The sequence below is a fragment of the Anguilla rostrata genome, chromosome 12 (assembly GCF_018555375.3).
Source record: "Anguilla rostrata isolate EN2019 chromosome 12, ASM1855537v3, whole genome shotgun sequence".
Taxonomy (NCBI): Eukaryota; Metazoa; Chordata; class Actinopteri; order Anguilliformes; family Anguillidae; genus Anguilla; species Anguilla rostrata.
Window position 1 is genome coordinate 17038158 of NC_057944.1, and position 22217 is coordinate 17060374.

The following is a 22217-nucleotide window of genomic DNA, read 5'->3' on the forward strand; positions in this document are numbered from 1 at the left end:
CAACAGGCCATTTTCCCCAGGAAAAAAAAAAATGAAGTAATGCAATAGAGATCATGAGTGACTTTTTAAGCCTGCAAATCTCATTTACAGGCTTAACATACAGTAATATTGTCAGTGTTCTATTGTATATCCAGAACAAAGGCAATGCTACTGTCCAAAAACCATCAGCTGCAGCCCTTCCATGTTTCAATACCTCAGACATTCAGGCTAAATTTATTTGTGTGAAGTACACTCTGTGCCATTGTTAATGCCAAGTCATGGTAGTACACCACTAATGCCAAAACAAGTAACATCAGCCACCAGTGTATAAAGCAACCACATTGGCACACTAATAAAATTTGCTGGAACGCAATCAAATGCACTCAGCAGGCCAGCCATTACAAAAAGCTTTAATGCTTGTATTAGTCAAGGTTAAGACCAAATTATTTCAGTATTCCATTTAGAATTCAGGTCAGCTCCAAGGCAGTATCAATTACAGCGTTTTACTGCAGCTACAGAACAGCAACCATCAAGGAAATGCAAACATCATTGAGAAAGGCTAGATCATATTGAGGATGGTTTAATTCCAGTGGAAGTTAAACTTCAAACAAGGAGGTTCCACAAACAAGAGCAACTTTTTGAAAATTACAGGGTCTTCTGGCTTCCTTAGACATAACACAGGACCATAGGGGAAGGGCTTTAAAAACACAGGGGCAGTTGTAACATCCAACTTGAATCATGAATTACATTATGGAGATGCTTGCTTGATTAGGTCAGAATTGCATTTAAGGACATATTTGAGCTTGACACACTGTCAGTTAGACATCCCAGCTGCGCACCAATCAGAAGGAATAATTTTTCGCGTGCAAGTAAAGCAGCAGGTGTCATTTAAAAACATTATGGGTGATTATGGGTTCAAGTGCCATAGTCACTGACTAAAAAGCAAACTGACTTTAGGTAATATTCAGTGTAAATGCCCTGTTAATGTTCTTAATATCAACACAGCTTCAGCAGCATCTGGACCATTAACAGCAGCCAGCATAGCCAGCTGTGCACAATTCTTTGAACTCTCATCCCCATCACACATTTTCATTCATCAAATTTTAAAAAGACTGAATGAAAGCTTAAAAAAAAAAAAAAATCTGGCTGAGGTTTGTCTATTTATGTATGTTTATCGGAGTGTTACAAGATGGCAGGCCATAAGCAGCGAAACACCAGCGAAAAGGAATCTCCCTCTTCTGGAGGAATTTCTCAGCCCGAGGGGTCAGGACGGTATGAGGAGCAGAGTAAGCCACTGCAGCGTCACGGAGCGCCCGTTCACCTCAGACCACACGGTTACTCACTCACAGGAAGGAGCACCTTCACCCTTCACACCGTCACCGCTCTGAAACGCCAGCGAGTAACACTCGAGCACGACGGGGCCGAACCCTCCCTCCCAGAGGAAATGAGGCTCCCCTACAGCACACAGCAAGCAACTTCTCTTTATTTGCAATGTTCTTTATTTTATCTTTTCCAGTTCCGATGTGAAAAGAGGCATTAATTTTTTAATTAAATACTTAATAAAGAAAGCAAAAAAGTATTTACAAATTTCAATTAAATTGTAATCAATGAATTCAGGTGATAATTACAAGCACCTTCTTTCTAGCCAAGGAGGAAAAAAATATAAATACAGGAAAACTCAGCCACTTTTTTGTTGGAAAGAAAAAAAAAAAAAATTACATGGCATTACATTAGCATTTTTATTTTTGAAAAATAAGAAAAAAAAAAAAAAAAACCTTAATATATATTTACAGAACTCTCCTGAAATGTTTTTTCTGCTTACGGAAGCAGAAAAGCCTTTAGGATCTGTACTGTTTGTTTTTTTTTTGTTTATTTTTTTTTTTTTGCCTTTTTACTTTTAAAGTTGAATTTTCTATATACTTTCAAGTTTTAATAATGATTTTATCTTTTAAAATCCACTACAGGCTTGCCGGAGGGCCTTGCCAGGCCCCCCACAGATTAAGTGTAGGAGAAAAGTCAAACGGACACGCAGGACAGGGGTGGGCGTGGCCTAGAGGGAGCAGCGTGACCCCAGCAGCAAGGTCAATGTCCATTCTGCCCTCGGCCACACCCCCTTGTTCCTGCAGACAACAGGAAGTCCCCCCCTACCCCAAAAAGCTTGTAGTCCATTTGTCTCCGTTCTGAAATGTCCCGAAAAGACAACTCCAGCTTGTCCACTTTGTATTTTTCCTTTATATTAAAAAAACACTCCAATCGTCCTACACCTAAGAAAAAGAAAATACTACCCACCTACGTAAGAGCGGCATGTATATCATACACATATGACACATGATACGCATCATGTTTCATAAACGCAATATGATATATTCAAATATAAGAGCAGCCTTAGTTTATCTGTTCTGGATTTTATTTGACGTCGAATTGTGTAGTGACGCTTTAAAACTAGATAAAACCAAAATGCTGAAGGAACTGCACTCCCACAGTTTATATCTTTATCATTCTTTTTTTTTTCAATTATTTTAATTTTATTTCATTTTGTTAAAGACATTTGCCAGAAGAAAAAAAATAAAAAATAAAAAAATAAACGATGGCATGTCCGATCTGTAGAATCGCTCCAACCAAGAGATTTGCGGAAGGACTGCGCCAATTCTGACGCACCCCCAGCCTGACAAACAGTCCAACCCTCCTCTCTCCAGGCCCACGCCTGCCCTCCCTTGCTCCAGAGGGCGCTGGCGAGCCTAACTGTTATCGGACTCGTCCTCCGCCTCGCGGAGCCAGGTGAAGAAGGCGGTGACGGACTTGAGGGCCACGCCCTTGCCCTGCTGCTCGGCGGGGTCCTTGCTGGACTCCCACTTGTAGAAGGCCTCCTCCTTGATCACGTCCTCGTCGTAGAGCGTGTCGAAGAACATCCGCAGGAGATCTGTCAGAGAGCACGTTAGCCCGTTAGCGCCGCTGCACACGCAACCAAACTGCAGCTGAGAAAGAGCTCGGACCGCCTCCCTCCCCCCCCCTCCCCGGCGCCCCCGTCCCGCCGCACTTACTGGCCGGCTGCTCCATCTTAACCATGAGGGCCTGGAGGGCGTACAGGGCCTGCAGCTCCTTCTGCTCGTCCGTCAGGTACTTCTGCAGCAGCTTGGCTCTCAGTGTGATCTGCTCTGCATCCACTTTGCATGGGTTCTCATCTGCACGAGGGACAGGAGGATTATACCTTACAGCTACCGCAGACAAGAGGCAAGAACTCACCTAAACCAACTAATCAGAGCCTCCATAATTACTTTAGTTATATATCGTTCCACTCTAGAAGATTCATGCAGCATTAGGATGCTGGAGTTCAGTTAAGCAAATTTAACTTCAAAGCTTTCATACTGAGAGGTAAAGGGAGTTCTCTGATTGGCTGTTTGGTGTGTACTGAACCCCTCAGTGTCACCCTATTGGGCATTGGAGGCAGCATACTCACAGATAATGGCGGAGACACACACGGAGGTCATCACTGCCCGTACGAACATGTTGGAAGAAGTCTGCTGCTCGTCCAGGTTTGCCTACAAGTGGGAAAAGGGCACAGGTCAAAGGTCAGCAGCTGAAACGCTAACGCTGCAGATTACTGGAGCAGTCATAGGAATAGCCAAAGGTCAGGTTGCGCAAGTGTCAGTATGGAGCAGAGAAAAAGGACAGAGGGAGGGGAAGTGTGTCAGAGGGGGGGGGGGGGTCAGTGACTGAAGAGGCGGCTTTGGAGGAAGGGGAAGTGAAAGTCCGAGGGGGCATGGGGCAGAAGGTTGAGTGGCAGCCAGTAGGAGACACTCTCCTACCTCCACCCAATCGTAGATCCTCTGGTTGTCGGCCTTTTCCTGGATCAGCTTGTCCATGTGTCTGCACAGTTCCTCAGAAGACAGCTCCTGCTTGCTGGTCTTCTCAGAATCATCTCCCAGTGTGAACTCCACTTTCTGCAAGGCATACACCTCCAGTCAGTTCTCCACACGCTTCAAACCCAGTAAACCCATTCCCCACACTACTGCCTCACCTCAAGCTAGTCTGAAACCATTTAGGCAAGCATTTCCCATCTAGTGCCACTTTCATATCTTACAATGTACACAGCCTTTTCAACCACAATACATACAGAGTACTTCAGTCAAGCTTTTCACCAATCCACCCCCTGTCCCACAGCTCATTTCTCCAGTCCCCCGTGCACGCACTCACATTCTCAGTCACAAACTTGTTAACGTCCTCGTCCTCGGGCAGGAAGTCCTTCCAGCTGAGGCCGGCCTCTCTCCACAGCACCCCGGCCTTCTTATGGCTCTGTGGGACGGGAGCGTGGGGTTAGTCTCCGCGGCGACCCTGGGTGGGGGCCCGAGGGGCACTGTGTGGGGGCGGGTGGCCCTACTCACCATTCCCTTGCACAGTAAGGTCAGGATTTCTGCCAGCAGGACGCCGGCCTTGCCCAGCGGGACCAGTGGTTTGGACACCTCCCTAAAGAAGAGGGGGGGGATACCAGATCAGTCTCATCCTCCGCCAGTCGCCCTCAAACGGCTGGGCCTCACGTGTGCGGAGTTGGGCGGTACACTCACTTGAAGAGCTCTCCCATGGGGATGCCTCCTTCGTGGAGCATGGGACTGATGATCTCAGCCAGGTACAGCCAGATGTGGGGGATGTCTATCGCCATGTCCTCCGCCACCTCCAGGATCTCCTGCAGCCTGTGAGCACATGAAAATATTCACAAAAGAAGCCAAAGATGAGCACACAACAGAGCACGCGTTCGGTGTGCACAGTGCTTCCAGGTTTGAAAACGGTGAACCCACCCAAAGCCATTTTCCCCTGCACAGTAACATTTTAAAAAGTAGCCCAATAGTGCGGGAATCCGCCCAATCTGGCAACACTGCGCACCAGACACCAAAAACAGACGGCCCGTTTAGTCAGCCGCGGAGCCGCTCTGGCGGCTTTTCGGAGGGGCTCTACGGGCAGAGCGCACGGGCACTCACCCCTTGTAGTACTGCTCGGTGGGCAGAGTGCCCGCCTTCACCAGCTGGTGCAGGAGGATGCCCATGTGCTCGCGGGCGATGGTGCTGCGCTCCAGCGTCGACTCGATGCCGTTCCGCACAAACACGAAGAGCAGCTGCGCCGAGCTCATCTCCTGCACGCACTGCAGCGCCTCCTGTGGGTGGGGAGAACAGCCGCGTTAACAGCCTGCTGCCAGGGCGACGTCCAGGCGGAACTTGGGGACGTTTGTCCGAAACCGTGGCGCTAACGAACACCCGCTAACTTGTTGCTACTAGCATAAGTGACCGTGGTCCATCTGACCAAAGGGCATTCTGAAAAGGCCCGGCTGTGCTGACCTTCATGTCGTTGATGTGCAGGTACTCCTCGATGATGGCGGTGGACTTCTTGTCCAGCTCTTCCTCGCTCATGGCGGGCTTGGCCTGGGTGGGTGGGGGAGTGGGCGTGGCCTCGCGCTTCACTAAGGGAGAAAACAGGCAGGTTGTCATGGAGATATTTACAGACAGCATTGCTTAAACAGCGTGGAGCACTAACACATGGAATCCCACAATACATTTTATATATGTTTTAGCATCTAATGCTCATGGCCTACACAATACAGCATGACAAGCAGCCATTTTATGGTCTCCCTGCCCAGTCCCAGCAGTGCCTCCGATCCCCACGCTCCCCTCCTGGCGCCCTGGCTGAAGCGCTCACCGCTCTCCTTGCTCCGGGCGCGGTCGCGCTCGCGGCTGCCGCGCTCGCGCTCGTCGGTCATGCTGGACACGCGGCGCACGGGGTCGGCCGAGCCGCGGCGGTCCCTCTCGCGGCTGCGCTCCTCCGTCTCCCGGCTGTAGCTCCGCTTGGTGACGGGGGGCCGGTTGCGGTCGCCCCGCTCCATCGCGCGCTCGTCCCGCCGCTCGAAGCGGTCGCTGCCCCGGTCCAGGCGCTCGGGGCGCTCGAAGCGGTCGCTGCGCTCGCGGCTGGAGCTGCTCCTGTGGGGCGAGGGGGGGGGTCAGACCGTGCGACAGGCAGGGACAGGCAGCTCTGCTACAGGTACACAGAGACAGGGACGGAGGGGCCCGTCAGACTGACCTCTGCGGGACCCTCCGGTCGCTGTCGGCAGAGGGGGGGGCGGAAGCAGAGGACGCTGACTGCTGCAGGGCGGAGAAGCGGTTCAGGGTGCTGGTGGCAGGACGTCCCGACTCAGGGGCTGAGAATGGAAAAGACACTGGGCTTAATTGAGCAGATCTTACTGAAGCGTACAGTAGCAGCCTGGTAAGCACGGCAACCAACATGAGAAACTCCACAGTGCCACCCAGTGGAAGAGAGACAAATAACACAGAACTGCAGTTCAGTGTAATATAGGAGTGAAGAGCACACAGACGCTGAAGGAAACCTACCTGGTTCCCCACTGGGCTTGGAGCCCGAACCTCCGCTGCTGCCTTTGCCCCAGCTGCCCCACGTGCCCTTGCCCCCGGGGGCAAGGAGCTGATTGTTGAAGTCCAGCGCACCAGGCTAGAGAGGGGGGGAGAGGTGAAAACAGCAGTAAGAGACCACGCACAAGCAGGACACATCCGCCATTTTCCCTGACTGTCAATCTCAGCTCCGCCTCCCGCACCCCACGCCGCTCACCTTGGTGATCTTGCTCAGCCGGCTGGTGTCGATGGGGCGGTTTTTCGTGGAGATGGGGACAGTGTTCCAGCCCTCGTCCTGGGGGACGCTCATGCGGCTCCCGGCGGGGTGGGGGGGCCCGCCGCTGCGGCCCCCGGCCCCGCTGCTGCCGCCGCTGCCCCGCGTGTCCTTCTTGGACAGGAGCTGCTGCTGCACCTTGATCTGCTCCCGGTGCTCCTCCAGCTCAGCCTCTTTGTGGATCTGGTCGATTGTCTTGGGCCCCTGGTCTCCCCTCCTGGGGACCCAGGTGTTCTGAAAGGGGAAGAGGGCCATTAGACACGTCTGCAGGGCTCTTTGGGAAGACCGGTATGGTTCTATCTGGCTATACAGGACCGATCCGTTTCAGGATTTTTATGCCAACTTCTGAACTTAATTATTTAATTAGCTCAATCATATCTTGATCTGCCACTTGTATAAGCACCAGCTACAGCAGTAGACAGCAATTGCATCCTAAGAAAAGATTTTACTATGCTCAAGTACAGGAATTATAGAGTGGTCAGAAAACAGAAACTAAGATAACTGGTTGGAACAAAAACAAGGACTGAAGCTGCACCACTTGATTAACCAGTCAATCCCCTTGTTTTATTAAATAAACAAAGAGAAAAACCCCAGTACGCCACTGTGACAGTTCTGACCCCTCCCACAGCCTTGCTGGAGAAACGAAACTGAAACTGCAGGAGTTTCCAGTAACTCCTGGGTGTCTGTTGGAGCCGGGGGAGGACTGGGGGGAGGAAGCGCAGGCAGCGCTCCGCCTCCGAGACTCCGCCTCGCCACAGCGCCCCGGAGCAGAAGCTGTTCATGGGTCTGAAGCGCCTCATCCGAACCGCCTACGGTTTGCTTTTCCAGCTGAGCTGCCCCTCTGGTCTGCAGATCGCAGCCCGAACACTGACACTAGACTTTCTCAGATGAGTTTGGTTTGAAAATGGGTCGAATAAACCGATCCAGGACTGACTGTCACAGACACAAATATCCAGGGACTGAAAACATCCTGAAGATGTTTCCATGCCAACATCTACTGAACACCTGCCAACAAAACCAGCTTCCCAACAAAGAGTGTACACCTGCACGCAGGCAACCACAAGCACACAGAGGCCAAGCAGCAGCCATCTTTGAGAATTCCACACTGGTAAGCGAGCAGATCAGATCCACATTACGCATCAGAGCATCGTCTACCTATGAACACCTCTGGCCCAGGCTCCATCTCCTCAGAACAGAATGGACGATGTCATTGAAGCCTCAGACTACATCTGCAGGCTGCTCAACGTAGGCCCTTCAACTACATATCCTGATTAGGGTCATTAGTGAACATCCAAAAAACTATTTATTAACCAACCAGAAACTCTTAAGTCACTGGGTATTAAAAAGAAATGGGGGGGGGGGGCATAATGTGAATGTGTCTGATAACACACAACCTGAATTGTGACTGTCAAAATAACAAGTAATTTTGAGGTAACTAGTTCAAGGGGGTGGGGGAGCAGCTTTACCTGCATGAGGACCATGTACTCAGTGGACTGTAACTTGGTAACAAAGGTCACCTTTACTCTCCAGTACTAAATGGAGACCTATGAAAGTTTTACAGAAAACGCACAATGAATAAAATAACACACACACATATTGCACTGAGAGGGAGAGGCAAGCTTTAGCATGTCCTTAAAGTTAGCAGGTTACCTCAGAGTTAAGGGTCACTTCTCTAGTCATCTTTGTGTGGTGAGTCATTGTGCTGTGCGTGCTGGCAGGGACATTGGACTATCGAAGGGGCTCCCAAGTGTTTGCTTACCCTTTTCTATTCAGGTGAGCCCACAAGGCTACAGCACTGTCAAGGCCGGGCTGTTGATAAAGCAGGCCAAAGTAGTCCACTCTCAAGGACAAGATAGAGCGAGCGCGTTTGAAGTACTTAATTCAACTTTTTCTGTTAAAGCTTAACTGGAAAATACATAACATTTGAAATGACCCAAATACTTCCCCCACGGACATTTCAGGGTTCCCACTCACTGCAGCAGTCTGAGAGTGATGGTTTAAGGGTAATTGTATAGCCTAGTTACCAAGCATTTTTTGGTGCGATAGGGGAACTTTTGGGAGGTAGACGTACATTGGGGCACACAGCCACACTACTTAAAGACATACATGATTAACCAGTGAGATTCATAAGCCGGAGTCAAACTTCAGAAAAATGGGATATTTGATCACTTGCTATGTTTCAACGTAGCGCGTCGTTGCAGGTGAAATATGAAGTTCGACCAGTTCAGAACCAAGAAATGAAAGCGTTGCAACGTCACAGCTTCAGGGGTGACAGCGCAGGTCAGCAGGGAGGGCCCTTACCCGTCGGAGGTCCAGCACGTCCTGGAGCATGAAACGGATTCGAGACGAGGTCTTCCTCTCCTTGATTATCTTCTCCATCTGGTGGAAGTACTGGTCCATGCGAGGCTGTGAGAGGTGGGAAGAGTTTGAGTTGCGTTTGTGAACGCGACGCGCTCGTGCGCGAGTCTGTGCACGTGAGCGGGCGTGCGCACGCGAGGAAGAGCGCGAGCGTGGCGGCGACGGCGCGATGCGGCCGCTGCAGTACCTTGGCTTTCTCAAAGTCCAAGTCCTTCCCGATGGTGGACAGCAGGCGGCAGAGGCACTCCAGCGACTCCTCGTCGTGGTTCTTCAGCAGTTTGACGATGCAGTCGTGCATGATGGCCTCCGTCAGCATCTTCAGCTTGAAGAGCTCGCCGATGAACTTGATGTTGCCCAGAGACCGCCGCCGGGCCTTGTCCTTGGAATCGTCCAGCTCCTCCTTGAGGCGCTGCTTCTCCTCCTCCTGGAGCCCAGGCCAGAGGACACGTTAGTTGGGCTCAAGGCAGCTCTTAAAACCAATCATGACTAATGAATGGGGAGAATCATGAAATGTACCTGCTAGCACCGTTCAATCCTACATCACACACTATTCATCACTGCTCGAATAATTCTAGGCCACCCATGGAAAAATAAAAGGAATCCCTGAAGTTTTTATGATCATTTATAAAGCAAAGCTATAATGAAATTCAACACAAAATTGTGGACACTGTTGTAACAGTCCACTTCATTCTTGGCGTGCCCATCCAAACACACCCAGATTCCTGTGTTGAGTCATGATAATCTAATATTCCTAAGCAAATTTCCTCCCCAAACCACTACAGCCTAACTGCTCGCAACAGCAAGCGTTCAAAGACGACTTTGTGTTTAAGCGGATGGTTACCACAGCAGCAGCGTCCAGCTCCTTCTGCTTCTTCTCGAAGATCTCGTCGTCGTCCTTGTCCTTCTCAAACTCCTTCTGGCAGCGGTTCAGCAGCAGCTTGCGGAAATTCACAGTGACTCCCGGCTTGTCGGTGGTGGGGACTTTGAGCTGAGGGGGGGAGTTAAAGATGTAAGGTGCGATGGTCGAAAACAGTTTGGATCCCCCACTGACTACCAAAGAAACCTCTTCACTTAACTACACATCAGGCCAGACAACGTGTCTGGACCAAAACTGTTAAGCCTCTGGTGACTGAGAAATTGAAAGCAGAGGAAAATCCCTCAGAATAGGTGTGTCTCCCTGAAATTACGCGTTTGTTTCACATACAGGCTAGTTAGCCCCGTGGCATTCATACACGCTAAGCACTGATTTTCCTGCTGTAGGCTACTAAAAGCAGTTTGGCTACACTGTTTAAAGAGCGTCTGGAAGAGCCAAAATGGCCAATTACCACCATTAGTCACTCAACTTAACCGCCATCTTTGCTCCTCAGTTCCTCATTCCCATCACTGTGGATCAGTGGCCCAGACACGTGGCACAAACAGGAGCTCATTACCGGAGCGCGATCGCGGACAGGGGCGGGCGGACGGACGGACGGACGGGGACACTCACCCCCATAAGGCAGCGGCACATGTTGGCGTAGGCGACGGAGAAGTTGGGCTCGGAGATGGCCTTCTCGAAGATCAGGTCGATGACGCCCTTGAGCCGCTCCTCCGTGTCGATGGTCAGCTCCGTCACCTGCTTCATGAGCTGCTGGAACATCTGGGGCGTGAGCTTGTTGAGGATGCTCCGCACGCGGCGGAACAGGTCCTGGGTCTTGACGATCTCGGGGTCCTCCTCGGTCTTCTCTTTGGCCACCGGCTTCTTGGCCGACGGCTTCCAGGCCTTCTCGGCCTTGTTGAGCTTCACGTCCTCGGTGAGCGAGACGCTGGCGATGATCTTGCGCGGCTCCTTGCGCTGGCCCTGCTGGGAGCGGCGGGGGCCGCCCATTCCAGAGGGCTGGAGAGGAAGAGGAGGAGGAAGACGACGGTAAGATCCCCTATTCAACACACTCACCATTACATCCACATCATATCTACATTAAGCACGATACACCCAACTTATTATCCCTTAACTTTAAGACCAACTATATGCCACAAGGTATATTTTGTAATACTGCAGTAACTATGCATGACTAGAATTTCTTCCTGTACCATGGCACACCATCTCCAATTTGTCCTAAATGCCAACAGCCACACACAGGCAGCTCTGCCTGATGAAGACTGCCTGAGTCTTCAGAGTGCTTTGATAAAATACCAAGTGGGAACAGTGCTGGGGTACACCGTTCTCTGCCTGGTGACGAGCACCTCACATGCCACCCAGGTTAATGGGACCATTAACAGTGCCTCACCGGTCCTCTGCCACCCATGGGCTGTCTCCCCAAATTGGCGAAAGAGGGAGTGAAGTCTGGCCCGCAGTTCATGCCTGTAAGGCGGCTGGGGTCCAGGGGGCGCAGCGGGGTCTTGTTCGCCTTCAGAGGAGGAGGGAAAAAAAGAGAAGAGTCAGCAACGAGCTCAGCCACTGAAACAACCTGTAAATACAACCATGGATTTCGTAGGTCCTCCAGTCCACCAGGAGGCAGGCCACTCTACCTTATCCAGCACCACTTCGGTGATGTGCGGCAATCCCTCGGGTTTATGCATGCTGGCACTGATGAACTGGAAGCCCAGCAGGAACTCACGGTCGTATTTCTTCTTCTCTTCGGGGTTGATGGGCTTCCATTGCTCTGTAATAGAGACAAAAGCAGCGTAGAGAGGTAAGGCTGTGGTACAAACAAAACTACAAAACAAAGAAAAAACAGTTGTGCCAACAACAATTTCAATGGAGAAACAGAGCAGGAGAGGAGCTAAGGGCGGAGTCTATGATGATGGGCGAAATTAAAGCACCTTCTTTGTACTGATACTTCTGGTCTCCGGGTTTGACGGCCTCGGGTTCGATGTTCTCGGCGTCGAGCTTGTCCTCCTTCTCCTCCCAGGTCTCGTCCACCTCCTCGGCGGCAGCGGGGGCGGGGAGGGCGGGGGCGGACTGGGCCTGCTCCGGCTCCGGGGGGCTCTCCACCACCTGCTCCTGCAGAAAGCACCGACACCGAGAGTGCAGAGCGGCGTTAAACCTGCGGGAGAAGGGCTCAACTTTCCCCATGAGTTCCACAGGCATTTACACCAGCTACAAACGGTGGGGGAGGTCTCACTTTCCAATGCGGTTTAATCTGAACGTTGTACTATACAGATTTCAGAAATATTATGGTTGGAATTTTATTCTATGAGAATAATCTTAACTAAAGGGCCATCCAATGTAAGCAGCCATTTGCACTGAACTGCTTTAAGCAATGATAAAAAATCCTCGTAATTAATTCATTATGAACTTCTTTCCTTTAGGACCCATCAAAGTCAGAGAAACAGGAGCACAAACCTAGCAAGATCATTCATTTGAATGCTCATTTTTTTACCAACAGTGGAAAAGTGTCATTAATGTGCAACAAAGCTGGTTAATTAGGGTGCTCTCTGATTGATATTGGCAGGATAATGAGCAGCTGCTGACACTAGCGAGCCAGCTTTAGCGCTGATCTGGGAAATGCCTTCGGCTGTTCAAACTGACACTTCTGCCTGACAGCAGTCACACACACAACACTGCCACTGCGATCCAGCAAGGAGAAAGCCACCTACAAACATCAACAGGACAGAATGCAGGAAATGAGCTGCAGTTCACACACACACAGACACACACGCACAAACCTCTTTAAAGGCATCCAAGATGTCTCCCACAGCCTCCTTTTTGTTCAGGTCCTTCATTTTTCTCTTCTTCTTTGGCACAGAGACAGCAGCTGGAGGGCAGGCGAGAGAGCAGCTCATTTAGAACAGTGCACAGCGAGGGGCAGGCTGACCCTCCGCTTGCTGCTCCTCAGTCCCTCATTCCCATCACTGTGGATCAGTGGCCCAGACACGTGGCACAAACAGGAGCTCATCAGCGGAGCGGAGAGAGGGGGCGGGCGGACGGGCGCGGCGCTCACCTTGCATAGAGATCTCCTCCGCGACGGCGGCGGCCTGCGGAGGGGGCGTGTCCTCCCTCTCCTCAGCGGGAGGGGGCGGGGTCGTGGCGGCGGGGGCGGGGGCCGCGGGCGTCGCGGCGAGCGCGGGCGGGGCTTCCGCCAGCGCGACGACCTCGGGCTCGGCGATGGGGCTGATGTCGCACTCGGGCGGCTCCTCGGACGCCTCGTCGGGCTCCGGGGCCCCCGGGGCCACCAGGCCGTTGGAGAGCAGCAGCTCCTCGGGCTGGGTGATGGGGGTGACGGGGCTGACGGGCGGCTCCTCGGGGGCCTCGGGTTCAGGGGGCGGGCTCTCGGCCCGCTCTTCAGTCAGAGGCTCGGCGCCCAGTCCGTTAGCGGCGGCGGGCGGAGCGCCGGGCGTGGCAGCAGTGTCAGGGGCAGGGGCAGCAGTGTCAGGGGCAGGGGCAGCAGTGTCAGGGGCAGGGGTAGGGGACGGGGCAGAGGGGGGGACGGGGGAGGAAGGCATGGGGACAGGCTCGGGTTCGACAGGCTGCTCCTTCTCCTCCTCCGCTTCCTCTTTCTTCTCTTCCTCCTCCCTCACTTCCTCTTCCTCCTCCTCTTCTTTCTTCTCAGGCTCGGGGGACGGGGGCTGCTCCGCCGTCGTCGGGGGGACGGGGGCGGCGTCCTGGGGCGCCGTGACGGTCGGGGCAGCGGCCGGGGGCCCCGTGGGGGAGTCCACGATGTCGCTGATGGGGACGTCCGGCGGGGGTGTGGGCGAGGCGTTAGTGTTGACGGGAGAGTCCCCGGGGGGAATGGGCACCTCCATCAGGGGGGCCACCCTAGTGTCCGTGTCAGGCTTGCTTTCGCCTGCAGGGGCCTCTTTAGGGTTCACCTCCAAAGGCTTGCAAGGGGGGGGAGTGGGGGCAGGGGCCGGGGGCTTCGCTCTGTCATCTGCAAACGAGACGGGAGTGTGAGGACCCACAGTCCCACTCTAACACACAGCAACCGGTCATCTGTTAACGGACATTATGATGGTGTGGTCCCGCATCCACCCACAGCCCCACTCTAACACACAGCAACCGATCATCTGTTAACAGACATTATGATGGTGTGGCCCCGCATCCACCCACAGCTTCACACAGACTGGAAGCCTCAGGAGCAGCAGCCCTGGTCTCAGAGTGCTAACATGGCATGACTCAAGTGCTCTTACTTCCTCACTTTCACTTCTGTCAGAGGGCGGGGCTAAGGCGGAAAGTTAAAGGGAGAAACAGGAGAGTCCAGGTGGCCTGACTCACCTTGTCCGACGGGCAACGCGGCAGGTGTCACGTTCTCACCGTTGGCCTGGGCGACTCCGCCTCCGTCCACGCCTTGCATGGCAGACTGGGGGGGAGACGGGAGTCACTCTCCACACTCTGAGAGGCCCTCGTGCGGCAGGGCACACAAACGCAGAGCACAGAGACGTGTGGGGTCCACCGCGCCCGGCCCTCACGGGGGGGTGTGGGGAAACGGCTCACCTGTGGAGGTGTCGGGGTGGAGGCAGTCCTGCCCCCTGACATGATCTCCTCTGTGATGTCGCGGCCTCCCTGGTTGGGGTCTCGTATTCTGATCTGAAAGAGCGAAAGCAGCTCGTTGGGTTAGCTGCTCAGGGAACACCCTGAGGATGGGGCAGCTGCCCCGGGCAGGGGGGGCAGCTGCAGGGGAGCCGCTACAATGGCACGGCACCCTGGAGGGGGGGGGGGGGAGACAAAGACAGCAGCGCCTGCCCAAAGCAGGGAGAGGTACCCCCTCCTCACCGGCCTTCCCAAAACAGAGAAGGGGGGACAGACTGACAGGAGAGCCGTTGCAAACAGAGCGGCTTCCTGTGACGCAAGCGCTCTACAGTTCGCTCGATTCAGAATGAACTAAACCCAACAGGAAGCGCTGGCCTGCTGTCGGTGACTCACACGGCGAGTAATGGAACCGCCACGCTCGCCAGCGACAGGATTCCTTCACTCAGTCACACAAACGCCGAGACTGCAAGACCGAGAGCAGCCGCGTAGCAGCGCCACCGCCACCTCCGCTTCAGCCCGGAGAGACGACGCAGCTGCCGTCACCGCGGGGAGAGAGCGCCAGCCTGCCGCCTGGAGCGAGCCGCCGGCGGGCCTGCCGCCTGGAGCGAGCCGCCGGCGGGCCTGCCGCCTGGAGCGAGCCGGCTGGAGCGAGCCGCCTGGAGCGAGCCGCCGGCGGGCCTGCCCAGCGAGCCGCCCATAAGCAGAGCTAGCGGGCCCGAGCGGGACGCCGGTCCTGATCGGCACACTCTGTTCCCGGCGGGCTGATAACGCCGTGCTTACCGAGCGTTCCAGGAGCGGCCCGAGAGACAGGCACGTGCTCCCCCCACACGACCTCGCGCAGCTCCGCCCCCCCTCCCCCCGTTACCTGCCTCCGCGATGGCGCGCCGCCCCGGGCGGGAGGCCCCGCGGGCTAGCAGGCCCCTCTCATCCTGGGGCCTCTGCTGGAGCGGCGGACGCTCTGTGAAGCGCTGCCGGGGCTGAGCGCGGACGGGCTGGGCCTCTCGCCCCGCGCACAGAGAGAGAGAGAGAGGGGGGAGCGCGGCTGGCCTCGCCGAGCGGCAGCACAGGAATGCACGTCCCCGCCCACACCGCTCCACACAGCTCCACACAGAGGGCCGAGCGAGGGGGAGAGAAGGGCTGGAGTTATTCCACTTCTCTCTCTCTCTCCCTGCTCTCTCCACCCCCCTCCCTACGGCTGGGCCTCAGAGGGAAGGGGGGAGGCTGCCACAGCGGCAGTTGAATGGAGGCTGCCGGGCTTCCGGGATCCACCGGGGGAGGAGCCGGGCTGGATCTCAGAGCCACGTGGAGCAGCGCTGTGTGCTGACATGTCCTTCAATCCCACCCCCCCCTCCCCTCCCCCCGACACCCGGCAGACTGCCAGAGCCGCACAGCCAGAGAGACGAGCCGTGTGAATACAAGAGACACACAAAACGCTAAGAAAGAGAAGCTGCGTTTTCCAGTCACAAAGCAGAGACCGTAACTCACGGGACAGCTCGCTGCGTCGCGGTCTGCGCTAGGCGCTCGCGTTAAACGCGGCACTGAACGTTTCCGCCTCCCGCGGCAGACGGCCGCCCCCATCTGCGCCCTCCCCACCCCCCGCACATCCTGCCCTCCCCCCGGGGAAGAGGAGCAGGCGTCTCTGCACTCACTCTCTCACTCCTGGGTCCTCTGCTCTGGGGTGCCCGGGGCCCTAACTCTCATCCTCGTGGCCAGCTCTCCAGCGAGCCGTGGAGCCGCAGTCTCTGAGCGCAGGACCTTGAGCACACGGCAGAAATGCTCCCCTGTCCAAAGTCCGCCCAGCTAGACAGCCAGCTCTGCACTCCCACACTGATAAAAGCAGCCAAGTCAACCACAGCGCTCGGCAAAGCTAGGCCAGTCTTATCGACCATAGAGTGCAGCACAGCTAGGCCAGTCCAATCAACCACTGATTGCAACACAGCTAGACCAGTCAAATCAACCATAGACTGCACACAGCTAGGGCAGTGAAATCAACCATAGAGTGCAGCACGGCTACACCGCTGGAGTTCACCACAGAATGTAGTGCAGCTTGATCAGTCAAGGCAGCCACACACAGATCCACTGGGCGGTAACTGCAGGGGTTCACTTCACAGTGCAAAGCCCCCATAACAGCATCGGCCTCAGGAAACGTCCTCCTTTCTACAGGCAAGTGCGACAATACCACCGGTACAGAAACACGAAAGAATGAGTCAAAATTAAGCATGACCCCGAGACCCCTGGGAGCACGGTCTCAAAGTGGGATAAACAATCAGAGAAGGAGAGTCCAACACTGGAGAGCTGCAGTTCCAGGAACACAAAGGACCTCCATCTCCAAGCTGCTTCAGATGTTCACTTTTTACTCAAAGTCTGAACGGCGGAATCACACTGTTCAGACTACAATCCCATATGCTCGCAAGATGTCCTATAGTGCGATTCTGACCATCTTTTAACAATCACTGGTTAAAACTTGTGTTAATAAAAATGGAAAAAATGCTTTCAAACAGCATTTTGCACTTCTACATACATTCCAGTGAAAAGTGCCGGCAGGCTGTGTAGGCTTAGCCAACATTGCCGCCTCGAGCGGAGGACCTGATTCTAAGCTTAAAGGACAAAAGCAGTTAGCATCAATAAACAATGTACATATGAGCATCTGTTTAAAAACTCAACATGTATAACAGTATTTCAGCACAAACAGAAAACATGCATTTCTCAGTGTGAGCAAAATTCTAACTGAATCAAAAAAACACATGCTCAGGTTAATGCAACAGCTAAGTTCATCAGTTACTCTCCTACTGTACTAAACAGCAATTTACTAAAGGAAAGACATTTTCATAACTTCAAAATGACAAAGTAAATAACTATAGCCTCTAAGGCTGAATAGTAAGCTTCCATCATTAAACAGACACATGAGATCATTAAAATGAGTCTATATCATGACAGGCCATGCAAAATGAAGCTAAAGCCAATCTGAGTCAAACAAATGGAGAATTAAACACTTAAATCTTAAACGGTCACAGGTTTATTTTTTTAAATTCTTCAAAAAGATATGTAAATACCAAGCACAAACCTTGGAGGAACCTGGGGGCAGTACCTGTTTTCGCTCCCGTTTGGGTGGGATCTGCTGCTGCTGAGGGGGGGGCTGCTGCTGCTGCTGGGGGTTCATCATGACGGACGGGGCCGGCACCGAGGGGGGGTACTGCGGCTGGGCCGGATAGTACGCTCCTGCTGTGGGGGGGGGACAGGCAGAGTGAGTGCACACAGCCTCACAAAGCCAGCGTTCAGCTACGGCGTTCAGGCGGACTGCAGAATAAAGACCTGCGTTACAGCTCATCCTCATTTAGGACAAGCCTGCTGCCCCAACACTGAAACAGGCAAGAGTTTAAACTTGCATTCCCAGTCAATATGTGGCACTTCAGTTCCGTATGCAGCCAACTACCGGTTTATTATTGGCAAGTGTATTGCATAACCATTTAAAATGAACAATGTTCTCAAAACTGTACTTCGGCAGATTCAAAATGGTTCAAAATGGGAAAGTCAATGGGAGAAGTCACAGTCAGTTTGTCCTTGTTTTTCCCTACAGTCTGTGGACTGAGCCAAGCACAGTGGTAAAGGCTGGAATATTCATGGCCGAGTTATGGGTGGAGAGGCCAAGCCAGACTTCACACATTAAAATACAACTCCACTGCGAAATTATAACTGTAGGCCCTGATCCTCACCCCTAGTAAAAATGCCATCCGAAGACTGCTTGTTTAATATCAAGCAAAGCTGCGTATTTCAAGTGAAATCCTCAGAACTATTAAAAGTCCCCATTAAAAAAAGAACTGTCCCTGGCAGCAAACTGAATACCCTTTGTGGGATCATGCAGAAATTCTGACATTTAAGACGTCGGAAATCAAGTTCACCTCTAATTCAGTGGAAAGGAAAATTTTTAAATGTCAGATTTATTCATTTGTATATAGAACTACACATTCATTCTTAGGTGAGAAAATTTGAAACTTTCATGGTACCGACAAAACAGCTTTGACAGCATCAAGAAAGTCGTGCCATTTGGTACTAAGCTGATACCAATTTTATTTTTAAGTAGTTCATCTTGGCCTCAGAGAGCCAATAAGCATGCTCGTTCCACTAAACTGGCGATTGGCTGTCTAACTTTTTGCTCACATGGCACATCGGGTATGCATTATTTAAAAGCAATATGACAAAAACAACCAAGTAGTGGCATTCAGGAAATGGTATTACATTTTTGAACAATATCCAGCCCTAAGGAGGCACTGACAGATAAGGAACAGTACTGAGATGCCAGGAACCCCTCTCAACTCTGACCCTATAGACCCCGTGTAAAGCAGGTGTTGAAACCCAAAGGACTGCAGGTGGATTTCCTAGGGGGACACCGGAGGTGTACCCTTGAGAAAGGTTACCGATCTCCCATTTCACTGCGAGAAACTCCTTTAGGGTCAGGCAATGCCTGCCTGCAACTTCCAGCTCAGTTCAGTTGATGTGGCTGAGGATTTGACATCACTCATCTGCTTTATGGAAACGCGCAACTTGAGGGAAGCACAATACAAGTTCACTATTACATTAATTATTCAAGTAGTCAAAATATAAAACCAATTTGATTGTACTATTGATCATAACTCACAAGAGAAAAGAACAATCAAACTGAGCTTAATCAATTGAAAGATGAATTTAGCCAAGAAGCAGACCACAATGAAACCTTTACAGCAGATAAGTCATGTGATAAAGATTAATATTCAAATAAAAAGCATCATAAATGAGCTCGGCTAGACTAAAAACCCACAGAAGCTTTAGGTCCTCTGTCCTGGGTTTGATATACTCTTCTGGAAGCAGCCAGAGAATCCAAACACTTCCAAGCACAGAATCCAGATGGTAAGTTGACTTGAACATCCATCTGTGGGACAGTGGAGACAGTGTTCTGCAGTAAAAGCCCTGTCAGGCAGACGGTGCGCTTGCCAAGCTAACGCCTGGCGGAGCCCCCTGTGATGGCCGCCCCTGCACACGCTCCAGCGCCGCTGACATTAAAGCCTCCACATTGGTGGCAAGGTAGCGCACAGACTAAATATAGTCATGATCAACGCAGAGTGGGGGGGGGAGAGAGAGGGGAGAGCAACAACATGAACACGGAGAACTGTAAAGTTCCTGGAAACCTTCGCACCGTCCAGACAAATAAAAAGCTTAAGATCCGGCTCGCACGGCGACTGGAGAGCAAGCGAGAGGGGAAGCGAGAGAGGGGAAGAGCGCGGCGCGGCGAGGCGGACGAGTGAGCGGAACGTACCGGGAGGTTCTCTGAGAGAGCCGCGGTTTCCCATCTGTGAGGAGAGCCGCGCGGCGGGCGTGGTGGTCCCGAGCGGAGCTCCTCCCAGAGGGAGGGAGGGAGGGGAGAAGGCGCGCTCTGCCCTGCCACGGCTCTGCGGGTGGCCCAGAGGCTCTGAGGAGGACGGGGCGCGTGCAGCCGGGTGCGGGGAAGGGCTGAAAGCTTCTGCGGGCGATTCCGCACCTGACCCGAGCGACGGGGGTGGGGGGCAACACGACCGCGTGACAGAGGTGCGGGGGCAGGAGGGGGGTTCGTAAATCAGTCAGCCCAAAGGTAAAAATAACCACCCCCTACCCTTCACCCCAGTTAGCAGAACGGGGTGAGGGGGGGTGGCAGGAGGGATGTTACCATCCATCCCTATGTGCATGTGTGGAAGGGCGTCACTGGACAGACCCGGGCTTCACTCTTTACAGCTAGCGCCATCTAGAGGTCTGGCGCAATACAGCAGCTGGCTTTTGCTAAACTCAGCTACATTCAAAAACTCCCTTGAAGGAAAAGGCTGCGGCTGAAGTAGAAATGATGAAAGGAACAACCTCCCACTGTTCCTAATCCCTCAGCGCCATGGCAACACTCAGAAATGTTTCAACCGAGGACGACTGAAAGTGGAGCTCAAGATGGTTACTCCACTGTGAACAGAAACCCCCCCAGCTCAGCCCCGTTTGGCCTGATTGCAAGGCCAGACAGTTACTGTGGCGGCCTGGTCTCGCGGTGGTGCGGGGGGAGGGGAGAGAGTTGCCTCATCGTCACATGGTCGGGGAAGGGGTGCAGTCTGTCAGTCAGCTGACCCGATGACTGGCCTTGTGATTCCCGGAATAGTCAGGGACGCGCACCACGTACACCATTATAACACCCGTACAGTTTCAGCGGGGCCGGACACCGGCGGGCCAGAGGCGGCGCTAACACCGGGGGGGGGGCACTGCCCCGAACACAGCTGCAGCACGTCTCGGGTGCACAGGGCTGGATTCAAATGCAACACGAGGTGAAGCCCGGCTGGGGGGGCGGAACTATAACGCATTGACCAATTGGGAGGGAGCCACAACGGACCCACATTCCACTGCAAATTCACTCGGAACTCCGTCTTCCCGGAAAGTCAAAAACAAACTCCGCTGCGCGTTTCTCCCTGCTGCAGCGTGTGAATGTGTGTGCGCAGACACTGTTCCCCCTGCCCCCTCCCCCACCAGGCTAATTCTACATCACGCGCACGTGGGGAGGGACACAAACCATCCCAAAAATGTGCCGACGTTTTCAAACAACGGACCTGCAGCTCGCTAGCCCAGGACGCACACGAATCTCCTTCGATTTAGCAAATAACATCATCTCTTTACCCTGACAACCATTTTCACTCCTGGGAATCGCAGAAATCGCACGACTTCCCTCGGTAACCTTTTCTACCGCCCCCTCCGGGGTTCTGGTCGTTCCGTACGGCTGGCTGATGACATTCAGCCCGAAAAACAGGGAACACCAAAACAGCGGGATTAAAGGAATCCTTCAGCGGCAAGTCAGTGCAGAAATGGAACACAAAACCAACTGTCTGTCCGTAAAACGCAGTTTTATCAGACTGGAAACGCTGAAGAGAGTTCCATTTACGCTGACTAACTGGATAAACCACTAATCGCCTTTCCCAGTCCTTACCGCACACAGTCGCGCAGGGACGGACACAGACCACAGTCAGTCCCAGAAGAGAACGCAGCAAAGGGGGGTTTCAGGTGAAAGGAGTGCTGAAGAAAAGCAAGACTGGCAGGAAAGGGGTGAAAAAAGGAAACTCAAACAAAACGGAGAAACGCACCCAACGCTCCACTCACCAGGGACGCTCTACCCGCTGAAAGCAATGCCATGGAGACAGTGGCAGAAATTCCTGCCCCCCCCCCACCCACCACCACCACCACCACCCAGAGAGATAAAAAAGGCTCTGCACATTCAGTGATGCATGCAGAGGATATGAGGGAGGGAGGAAAGGAAGGAGGAGAGAAAGTGAAGCAGAAAGGGAGAGGGATTGAGGGGACAAAGCATAAGCTTACAGGACCACATCAAGACTTCCCCTGGACTCCAATCCCCTCGCTATTCGCACTGTAACAGGTCCATGACCTGCTTTAGTTTGGTTTTAATGTGCCTACAGACCATGTGACCTGCACACGCATGCATATAGCCATGTCTGCTCACACAACTGCGCAATTAAATTTAAAAAAAAATTTTTTCAAAAAAATATGCATTACTCATTGTTGGCAACTTCTCAAAATTGAGAAACCAACAACTCCTCAGTCTTTCAGAGATCCCCATACTCCCCTGAGTGCATGTTACCGAATAGCACCAGTGATTATGCTAGTTCTAAACAACACGCACTGAAAATCCACCCCATCTGCTTCTTTACTCAGGCAAAATGAACGATGCGTTTGTATTGTGCTCGCCAAGTGAAACTCATCAGCTTACAGTAAACATCCTGCAGGA

General features: G+C 53.0%; 1 protein-coding gene and 2 non-coding genes across 18 annotated transcripts in view; all 3 read right to left on the reverse strand.

The window, feature by feature from the left end:
• Positions 1-1446: 1446 nt before the first annotated feature.
• The window catches only part of LOC135235824 (eukaryotic translation initiation factor 4 gamma 1-like), a 43292-nt gene continuing 22521 nt past the window's right edge, over positions 1447-22217 (reverse strand). For 9 of the 16 annotated variants that reach the window (XM_064301694.1, XM_064301693.1, XM_064301707.1 and 6 more), the window contains 25 exons: positions 17508-17665; positions 14408-14500; positions 14189-14273; positions 12918-13844; positions 12643-12731; positions 11797-11977; positions 11503-11636; positions 11262-11381; positions 10484-10870; positions 9839-9985; positions 9185-9421; positions 8941-9045; positions 6583-6873; positions 6351-6465; positions 6043-6160; positions 5665-5942; positions 5307-5428; positions 4953-5125; positions 4542-4667; positions 4362-4443; positions 4174-4272; positions 3786-3920; positions 3437-3518; positions 3021-3161; positions 1447-2899 (listed from right to left, as the gene is read on the reverse strand). In XM_064301694.1, the coding sequence (XP_064157764.1) occupies positions 2718-2899; positions 3021-3161; positions 3437-3518; positions 3786-3920; positions 4174-4272; positions 4362-4443; positions 4542-4667; positions 4953-5125; positions 5307-5428; positions 5665-5942; positions 6043-6160; positions 6351-6465; positions 6583-6873; positions 8941-9045; positions 9185-9421; positions 9839-9985; positions 10484-10870; positions 11262-11381; positions 11503-11636; positions 11797-11977; positions 12643-12731; positions 12918-13844; positions 14189-14273; positions 14408-14500; positions 17508-17665 (4607 nt within the window). In that variant the 3' untranslated portion in view covers positions 1447-2717. The remainder of the gene's footprint in view (positions 2900-3020; positions 3162-3436; positions 3519-3785; positions 3921-4173; positions 4273-4361; positions 4444-4541; positions 4668-4952; positions 5126-5306; positions 5429-5664; positions 5943-6042; positions 6161-6350; positions 6466-6582; positions 6874-8940; positions 9046-9184; positions 9422-9838; positions 9986-10483; positions 10871-11261; positions 11382-11502; positions 11637-11796; positions 11978-12642; positions 12732-12917; positions 13845-14188; positions 14274-14407; positions 14501-17507; positions 17666-22217) is intronic. The other 7 variants (XM_064301708.1, XM_064301705.1, XM_064301703.1 and 4 more) reach the window with 4 other exon arrangements.
• On the reverse strand, positions 10357-10432 carry LOC135237075 (small nucleolar RNA SNORD66). Its single transcript, XR_010324751.1, has one exon. It is a non-coding gene; the product is annotated as a small nucleolar RNA SNORD66 (small nucleolar RNA).
• LOC135237074 (small nucleolar RNA SNORD66) lies at positions 12805-12880 on the reverse strand. Its single transcript, XR_010324750.1, has one exon. It is a non-coding gene; the product is annotated as a small nucleolar RNA SNORD66 (small nucleolar RNA).